The sequence below is a fragment of the Lepisosteus oculatus genome, chromosome 7, assembly GCF_040954835.1.
Source record: "Lepisosteus oculatus isolate fLepOcu1 chromosome 7, fLepOcu1.hap2, whole genome shotgun sequence".
In the NCBI taxonomy this organism is placed as follows: Eukaryota; Metazoa; Chordata; class Actinopteri; order Semionotiformes; family Lepisosteidae; genus Lepisosteus; species Lepisosteus oculatus.
Genome location: NC_090702.1, coordinates 55,760,682 through 55,770,300, shown reverse-complemented (window position 1 = coordinate 55,770,300; position 9,619 = coordinate 55,760,682). Strand labels below are relative to the sequence as shown.

General features: G+C 47.4%; 1 protein-coding gene across 2 annotated transcripts; it reads left to right on the top strand.

Annotated features, from left to right (window-relative positions):
- The first annotated feature begins 492 nt into the window (after positions 1 to 492).
- ikbip (IKBKB interacting protein) lies at positions 493 to 8,730 on the top strand. 2 transcript variants are annotated; one of them, XM_015351839.2, is made up of 3 exons: positions 493 to 1,305; positions 2,890 to 3,007; positions 5,712 to 8,730. In XM_015351839.2, the coding sequence occupies exons 1-3, from the start codon at positions 1,094 to 1,096 to the stop codon at positions 6,498 to 6,500; spliced, it is 1,119 nt and encodes a 372-aa protein (XP_015207325.2). In that variant the 5' UTR covers positions 493 to 1,093; the 3' UTR covers positions 6,501 to 8,730. The 2 variants fall into 2 exon arrangements, with proteins under 2 accessions (XP_015207325.2, XP_015207324.2); XM_015351838.2 differs by lacking the exon at positions 5,712 to 8,730 and adding an exon at positions 3,508 to 5,102 and having other exon boundaries at positions 509 to 1,305.
- Positions 8,731 to 9,619: the final 889 nt, after the last annotated feature.

The window sequence follows — 9,619 nt, the reverse complement described above, 5'->3', positions numbered from 1 at the left end:
TGTGGAGTCTGTATGTGCTATGTTTGCACGGGTTTCCTCCCACAGAGCGAAGACATACTGGTGTGCTAACTGGCTTCTGATAAAACTGGCCCTAGTGTCTCCGTGTGCCCTGTGTTGGACTGGCGGCACAGCCGGGGCGTACCCTGCCTTGCGCCTGTTGTTTGAGGGCACAGGCTCCGGCTCCCTCCAAGCCTGTACTGGAAAAAGGGGTGAGAAAATGCATGGATTTTACAAGCATTTAATTCTGAGCCCATGCATGTTGTTCTTTCCTCGTTTTTCCTTATTGACTCCTACTCCCTCTGAAGATTCTCTGCCCTTCCATTCCAGTTTCAGGTATTGCTCATTTTCTCTTGAGCTCCTTGTCCCTGGCGGCCCCGGGTGCCCGTTTCATTCGGATGAAACCCGTCGGGTCTTTAATGGTGACCTCCGCCATCGGAAGGTGTCCAGTGGTGCTGCTAGCAGTCCTACAGAACAGGGGCGGTGTGCCGGCCTGCTGCGTCAGCACCGTCCCGGGGGCTCTCCGCTTGAAAGCCGAGACTGATGACGTTGGCAATAACCAAAAAAATTCAAAGGCCCCTTTCTGAGCATTTTACTTCCTCCCAGCATTAGACATGTTGGTATTTTGAAGAGTGTCAGCTTTGTAGCTTTTCGTTCAGCGTTTTAATGATAATATTCCAACTGGAACATTGGGGGGAAAAAAATTGATTCACTATTATCCCGAACGCACAATCCGCTAGCTGCGCCTCTCCGCCTGCCCTTTCTAACTGACGTGGTGTGGAAAGCGTACTCCTCTTTCCCCCAAAGTTTCCAAACTAGAGGAACCGTCCATTTTGGGATTCACAAAAAGACTCGTTCAAAAAAAAAACCCGATTATTCAGATTTTATCTCGTTTTACATTAAAGATATATATAAACCTTCTGGCGCCCAGACTTTATAAAAATGAATTGGCGTTTGTAAAAGTCAGTAAGTTTTCCGAAACCTCGGCAGGCGGATTCGTTTATTTCCCTGATTTGCGCCAAGGCAGGGACTGGTCTTCCAACGCCGCCCAGAGTTTAGGAAGGAGAAATACGGTACGGGGTTTGGAAACCTCAAAATGCCTAGTAATGAGCTGAAACAAAGGAGGAAGACGACGCAAGGAAAACCTCATGAGCAAACGACCGAGATAAAACCGAAGGCCGAGCCGGGGAAAGGGGCTGATGAGCCGGACCGAAACAGCCAGACGAGCGCGGCGTCTCCTCCGTCGGCTGTGGACATCAGGACCATAACCTGCCTGCTGTCCCTGGCGGTGTGCCTGGTGCTCACTTGGTAAGGTTGCTTTCTCGAAAACGTTTAGGAAAAACAAAGAAACAAACAAGCGGATTCGATCCGAAACTTATTTACCGAAGTGCTTTTCTGTAGTGGGAGATGACAACTGTATCGTTACAGTGTTATCAAAAGCGCACAAGCAGTTCTCACGACAGAACGAAAACACAGCTTCTCCATAGCTGGGGTATTATGGATACAAAAAAAAACAAACAAGACCGTATATTTGTTATCTTCTTGCCACACACAAGCTGTATCGGCCTAGGTACCACTACAATTTAATTAGGGAAATAACTGTAATCGATTTATAAATCTACCCTTTTACAAATGCGTGATTTTTTTATGCGACCATCTGAGCTGGGAAACTGCTAAAATGTAAGACTGACCAAGAGTAACAAGATATACTGAAATAGCTGTGCTAGTTTTTAGTCTGTTCCCTTAAAACTGTGTGTGAGAGACTGAGATTGTTAAGGGTAGAGAGGGGTCGTGTCGTGTTGGCATTAGAGCCGTCCTTCCCTCCAGACTGTGTTTCGAGGAGGCGCTACCAGGATAGTGCAGGATGCGTTGAAATGTTGTACATTGTGTATAAAACTCGCTTGAATATGAGGTAGTACGGCCGTATCCAGGGGCAGTAACACTGCATCTCAAGGTGCGCGACCAAGGGCACAGCGGTGCTTCACACACCGGCTTTGTTTGTCGTGCTGTTAGACTGGAACCTGGGTGGCCATTAGGGGAAGGGCTGGGGGATTTTAAACCGACGTCTCTTACTATTATTATCCTCAAGGAGCAGGCTAGCAACAACATTAAACTGGGGAGTCTCCAGTCCCGGAACTGGAGAACCCTAATCGATTTAATCAATTATATTATTATGTTATATATGGCCAGCACCCATATCACTCTGCAACTAGTGCAGGTGTGAGCCTGGTCAGTACCTGGATGGGAGACCTCCTGGGAAAAACTAAGGCTGCTGCTGGAAGAGGTGTTAGTGGGGCCAGCAGGGGGCGCTCACCCTGCGGTCCATGTGGGTCCTAATGCCCCAGGTTAGTGACGGGGACACTGTACTGCAAGAGGGCGCCGTCCTTCGGATTAAACATAAATCGAGGTCCTGACTCTCTGTGGTCATTAAAAATCCCAGGGCGTTTCTCAAAAAGAGTAGGGGTGTAACCCTGGTGTCCTGGCCAGATTTCCCCCCTGGCCCTTGCCAGTCATGGCCTCCTAATAATCCTCATCTCTGAACTGGCTTCATTACTGTGTCCTCCTCCCTACTGAGAGCTGGTGTGTGGGGAGTGTACTGGAGCATCATCCAGGTGGGGCTGCACACTGGTGGTGGTGGAAGGGAGTCCCCGTTACCTGTAAAGAGCTTTGAGTGGAGTGTCCAGAAGAGTGAGAAGATGATTATTGTTATGATTGAATTTTGACTGGCAAAGTGAAATAGTTTATTTGAAATATAATATTTAGGAATAGTTTTCACTTCACTTTTTGCCCCATGCTCCTGAAATCGGCTCCTGAGAAAGGCTTCGGGCTGTTCTCTGGAATACACTCTGGGTAGCTGCTCCTCTCACCACAAATCCTGTGTTCATTCCACAGGGTCGTGCTTCTGCAGGCTGCTCGGTTTGCAGACATTGAGGAGAAGTCCAGACTGCTGTATGAAAAGGCAGCAGACATCGAGGGCCTGAGCAACGAAATCAGTGAAATCTCCAGAAAGGTAATTTTCTTCCTCCATTAGGCTGGCTCCAGAAGCCCAGCCGCCTTCATGCTTGGTGTGGAAGGTGTTGAACATGTTTAACACTTCAGGAGGCTGGAGGAGAGGCTGCGCTGTGCGAGAACAGACCCACTAGAAAGCTTTGGACTTCATGAGAGGGAGTTTAGCTTCAAGGTGTTTTTTAGTTTAGTTACTGGAGAAACTCCACACATTTAAATCAGTTTTTGAGCCAGGACTCTGTATGTGATTTTATTCCTTTTTATTTAAAACCAAATGCATAACATGAGGCGGACATTCAAGTTTCTGAATTGACTAACAGCTGATTGATTCTACAATATAGGTTCTGTTTCTCAGAAACCCTGACGACCGCTAAGCTGGATCTTTTGCATGTGATCTGATGTAGCCTTACGTGTGTTAAGACATCTCAGTGCTGGATGATGATGAATCGCGAAGGACATGATGGCATTAAAATAGACAACGCCTGTTTTATGTTGTGGATGCAGCTGGACGCCTCAGAAGAAGACCTCCAGGGGGCGCTCTCCTCCATGTCTTTGGTGGCCAAGATGGATAACGATGTCTCAGGCCTGCGCAGTGTTATTGCTGCCGTGCAGGGGGGCGAACAGTTCGTGTCGCAGAACATGCAGAGCATCAACAGGAGCTTCCAGAATGCGACGGACGTCTGGAGGCGGAGCCTTGAGGGAATCACCCAGGACATCGGGAATCTGAAGTCGGACTCCAAGGCCCTACACAACCAGGTGACCGCAAAGATAAACAAAGCGGAAAAGACAATGAGGTCCATCTCGGAGAAGCTGGAGGAGCTGGAGGACAGCACCAAGCGGAACGCCAGGGCGCTGGAGCGCACGGAGAGTGAGGACGTGGAGGGCGTGGAGGAGCAGGTGAGGTGGAACCGCAGGGAGATCGAGAGGCTGGAGGAGCAGCACCAGGCCCTGGGCAGCAGGGGCCGCGAGCTGAGCGCCAAGATCGCCGAGTACCAGCCCCGCGCCCGGCAGTGCGAGGAGCAGCTGCCCGTGGTGGAGGACGCCGTCCGCTCCATCCTCAGGGTGTCCTCTGAACTGGCCGGCCTGGAAAAGAGGGTGGAGGACCTGACTGTCCAGGTCTTCAACATGGAGGACAACATGCTCAAGGTCGTCTCCGAGATCTTGGAAATCAAGACCGCTCTGGATGCCCTGGAGGTGGACAACAGCATTCTCAAACTGAGAAACGAGCTGGGTGTTATCAAGGAAAAGGTGAGAGAGTTCGAAAGGGCCAGGAGGGAACCACATTCAGAGGAGCAGAGCAGAGAAGGAGCCGTGGAAAACTGACCAAGGACAAGCACGATCAACCTGGTTTCTACTGGTTACCCGGAGGACAAGTACAAGAGCTTTTTGTGGTTATCACAATTTATCACAACCACCATAAGCAGAGTTGCACTGTATATGCAATATATGTGCTTGTCGTAGTGTAGCCTCAATCACAGCTGAGCAGCAGTCATTTTGCTGTGCAGTGTCTTCTTTCTAATAAGAAAATATCACTGGTGTATGAATGTATTGCTCACAAACTGCAATTAGCTTTTTTTTTTTACATATTTGCCTATGTACCAGTTTGTAAAACTTTATTTAAAGTCCACAAAAAGTTCGGCAATTGTGTCAGAATCATTTTGGATCTGTGAATTAAAGGTGAATGAATATTACATAGAATTTGCATGGCCAGCTGTTAGACAGGCTGAGCAAGACTGCAGTCTCTCAGTGTTGGAGAGGGAGGGAGACAATCATTCAGGACTGGGGTGCTGGAAAAACACTTGCAATTCCAAAGGACCATCGCATTTATGTCAAAATAAGCCTCACAGCATAGATATCAGATGTTATTCTAAGACTAATTTAGAGTACAAGTCTCAGTTGTAATTTCTCAGGTCGTCATCTTAAGAGGGACTTGTATTGTTACATTGAATGTCTGGGCCAAAAGTTTAAAAGTGTTTAATAGCTGCTGGCTGTCCAGTCAGACTGTACACTGAATTTCAACTTAAGCCCTTTGTGAGATTCTTGAGGAATACTGTGATGACATCAAATCCTGTAAAGCTCAAATAAAATGTTTTTCCTAATTTTGTCTCTCTCTTTTCAGCACAGAGAATTCATCCATTGTGTGTTTTCAATTAGTAATAATTCCTTGCATTTTGTATAGTTAATTTCTCCCAAAAGATTCCGCATAGACACTTAAAATACAACAGGAGAGGACCCCACTGACGTGCTGCTCCACCTGGGAGACACACAGCACTGCACTGCACTGCAGGTCAGGGGGAATGAGAAACTGTTTCACCTCAGTTTAAAGTCTCGCACGAAGGATGTAACCTCCTACAGCACAGTGTCCCAGGTCACCTGAGACATCGATTTGGAATTTCAGGTCAGATGGAAGAGCACCTCCTACTGGTCCACCAACACCACTCACAGCAGCATCCTGGTTTTCCTCAGATGTCTGTCTTACTACTGATCAGCTCAGCCTTGCTCAGCTCCTGGGATCTGAGGAGAACAGGTTACAGGAAGACAGCAGCTGTTCTGTTAGGTTTCAAGATTATTTTAGTCTTGTGTGGTTTATCAGTGAAGTGTCTTCTTTTCTAAAATTGCATTATGGAACGGTTATCTGTGCTTTATATTCTTTTTCCGTTTGTTTTTTTACTTTAAAGTGCCTTCTCTTTTCTCTCCTCTCGATGAAGTTTGAAAGTGCCCAGCACCTTCTGACCAAGCTGAAGGGCCAGGCCAAACCGCCCGACATGGAGAAACTGAAGCAAGACATCGCCCAGCTGACAGAGTGGTCAGCGAGCCTCACGGCGAAGAGAGAGGCCTCGGAGGAGAACCTGTCTGCGCTGTCTCGGGCCGTGGCGCAGATCGAGCAGAAGACGGCCTCGATCACGAAGGACGTGGCTGTGAAGGTGTCTGCTGTGAAGACGGACCTCAGGAGGATGTCCGGGCTGGAGTCGGAGGTCGAGGCCTTGTTATCGTCCGCCCAGCAGCTGGGGGAAAAGGTCAAGCAGGCCGAGAAGCAGATGGTCCAGAAGATCGGGGACCTCCTCGTCGGCAGCATCGCCCGAACGTCCGAGCTGAAAAGCTCCTCCGAGAGGAACTCGGACAAAGTGGACCTTCTCAAGCGGAAGCTTGCAGAGCTGAAGGAGGAAGACGCCAGGCTTTCAGAAAGGCTTTTAAACCTGGAAAGTGGGCGTGCCAGGCTGCTGAAGACCGTGACGTTCGCAAGCGACCTGAAACCCAAAGTGTTTACCATGAGGAAGGACTTCTCTCTGCTGGAGCCCCGCGTGTCAGACCTCACCCTGAGGATCGGCAGGCTGGCCTCAGACATACTGGAGAAGGAGCGGGAAATCGCTCTGCTGAAAGACACCTTTTCTAACTTGACAGTGGTGAAATCAGACCTCCAGCGTGTAAAGCAGCAGCTCACTGAAGTGCGAGAAGTTAGCGACATGTTTGCTCAGGGAAATCAGCCTGGTGAATAAACTTTTATTTCAGCATCACGTTTTAAAAAACAGCAAAGAGCTGAGCTCAAGAGAGCTTTTGTCTTCTACTCAGTTCTGCTCCAATTTCTACACTAAGAAAGGGCAAGTTATGGTGTGTGTTAGTGCTAGTCAGCTAAACGCGATCGATTTAGATTGGCCTTCAAACAGTTTTATTGATTGGTTAGGTTTCAGGTTGAAAATGGTCCGAATTAAAACCTTTTCTTTAGATCCAAGACTGTTTTGTATTTTGGGTTTTTGATAGAATGTAGAATGAATTTAGGCGTGTTCCGTAGGAAATAGCGTAATGGTAAAGCGTTTTTTAGAATCAAATCTAAATCTGAATAATTCTAATAGGTTTTGCACATCACATTACAGCAACAAATTATGAATGTGTGAACTGTTTGACGAGAGAAATATACTGATTTAAGAACTAATGGGCTGTGGATGTACTGTTTTGATTTAATTTTAATTTGGTCTTCATGCCTTGTGCCTGTGGCTTGCTGGGATAGGTTCTGGCTCCCCGATGATCCTGACTTGGATGAAGAGGTTAGAAAATGGGTGGATGGGGTTAGTCTTAACCACAGGTGGCTCTGTGGCTCAGGATCTGTGCCTGTGGCTGGAAGGTTGCCGGTTTGTATCCTGCGGCCGGCAGAGGAATCCTACTCCGTTGGGCCCCTGAGCAAGGCCCTTCACCCCAACTGCTCCAGGGGCGCCGTATAAATGGCTGACCCTGCGCTCTGACCCCCAGCTTCTCTCCCTGTCTGTGTCTCAGGGAGAGCAAGCTGGGGTCTGTGAAAAGACAAATTCCTAACACTAGAAATGGAATATGGCCAATAAAGGGAGCTTCTCTTATTCCATTTTAAGACAATGTCAAAAAACGATATGTTAAAATTGTACTATGCACCGAGGATTCATCATTTTGAATACTGTTGAATGTTACAACAAACATTTTGCTGCCCAGGAATCAGTCCAGAGAAGTGCAGTGTCCCACACTGACAGGCTGCATTAGCAGAACCTTGAAGTGAAAAAAACAGGACGAGGGAATCTGATCAAGGAATTCAAAGACCTCAAGGGTTTTGTCAGTCCTGTGGATTTATTCTGAATCAAAGTGAAACACAAAACTATATGGATGTGCTGTACATTTTAAACCTAAAACAGGAGGCACTTCTTTACACAAAGGGGTAGGACCCTCATTTAGCTTTTAACTTCCAGACAAGCGAGGGGGACAGACTGGCCTTCTCTCCTCTGTAGACTTCTGCAAGTTCTCGCCTACTACTGCAGTAAGCAGTCAAGTGTGTCCGTTGGTACAACGAGAGGCCCATGTAATGCAGACAGTGGTTAGTACTGTATGTTCTTTTCACTTCAGATTATTGGCAGGAGTTTTGTCGTCCCATTCAGAATGTGATTTGTACTGTATTCAGATTTCTGATTTGAATGGGAGTGGGAGGGGAACTTTCTCTTACATACATTTCTTATAGACATTTCAGGGTTTTGGAAAAGGAAATGACTTGCGCCAAGAGTTTAGGCAGCTTTATTGGTTCAGTAATTTGGCAGACACTTTTATCCTAAGACACATTTATATCCATCAGTCGGGGGTACAGCAGAAGGGCCTCTCCCGGGTTTCAAACCTACAGCCTTCAAGGTCTCAGTCCAGAACACCAGTCCTCCTCTCGGCCCTCAGCTTCCCCACTGCCCCAGTCTGAGAGCAGCCAAGCTTGTTGGGCACTGACCTGAGACTGGATGTTGGCCTCTGGCAGGAGTATTAGAAACAACTGCCTGTTGTAGACAGCAGCTCAGAGGCTCTGTCTGCTTGAGGTGCCTTAACTCAGAAGACGGGAAACGTTTCTGCCCCAAATGCAGGATGTTGCTCTGCCCCTAAATTCAAACCAAACGATGATTCACAAACATCATGTGAATGGAAGAACTTGGAAATTGTTTGTAAAAGAGTAGGTGGAAAGGTTTTATTCCTGGATTTTCCTTGACTGTTCTAGACTGATATTCAAATCCCCAGAACTTCTGTGTGAGAAGGGTAGAGAGGTGAAAGTCATTCCTATGACTATCCTGTGATATTAAAGTGAAAGTAATACAGGTGATATTCTGCACTCTGATGTACATCTGTGTTGGGCTTTATTGAAAACGGCCTTAATGAAAACAGTGAAATGGGTTACACAAGGAATAATGCATTATGGCTGAATAAATGAATAAAATATATCGAAAACGAATGTTAAAACCTGATTGATGAAAAATATATTTGACTGTTGTTTACTATGTGTTTCAAATGTCAGCTTTTTAATTATTGTATGTTGAATCCAGGTTGTGAAGTTATGCCAACGCACACACTACGGTTGTGTACGTGTCGCATGTCATTGCTGTGCAGCCTGTCCTGACACAGGGCTCTTAGCAGCCCACTGTTCTCAGCGTGGAGAGGGGCTGTGACTTGACTAATCGGGATTCTGCTTTTGGGGTACCACACCCCGAACGAACTTCCTCTGTCACCGTGTACAGCGATCACCCCAGGTTCCTCCCCGCCCGCCTGCCACGTAGCACTGCAGTCATCAGACACTCAGCAGCCGTCACCCCCCATGACATTACTGCCCCCTGGGCCTCCTCGAATGACATGGCTGTAGGAGAGAGTACACTGGCCATGAGCTGGTCCACCGCTTGATCTGAAATGGTGTTATGCCACTGGACCGCCTGAATAGGAGCATTACTTGGAGATGTATTTTGACTGGAATGAGATGTAAATATCTAAATAATTATAATGCAAGATACTTTAGAAAAAGGTTGTCTTGGCCTGGGAGACTTGTGTGTCTGCTGTTTTTTTTTTCCTTAAATTTTCCAACACCTGAAGAACTGGAAGAACCCATTAAACTGGACAGCCCTGCTACAGACACACTGACCCTCCAGGACCGGGACTGGACAGCCCTGCTACAGACAGACTGACCCCTCTGGGACTGGGACTGGACAGCCCTGCTAGACTGGGGCTCTCCAGGACTGGGGGTAGGGACCCCAGGCCTAAATGTTCCCATTTTGGCATGGTACCTTCCAAAGATAATAAAAGGAATATGAGCTACTCTTGAGCTACCCCAGCCCCAGTCCCGTAGGAACACTGTCTCTAT

Bases quoted from the DNA above. Each gene is read 5' to 3' on its own strand.
- ikbip (XM_015351838.2), top strand. From the start codon at position 1,094: ATGCCTAGTAATGAGCTGAAACAAAGGAGGAAGACGACGCAAGGAAAA. The intron at 1,306-2,889 runs GTAAGGTTGCTT...TTCATTCCACAG, and splicing joins GTGTGCCTGGTGCTCACTTG to GGTCGTGCTTCTGCAGGCTG. The intron at 3,008-3,507 runs GTAATTTTCTTC...TTGTGGATGCAG, and splicing joins TCAGTGAAATCTCCAGAAAG to CTGGACGCCTCAGAAGAAGA.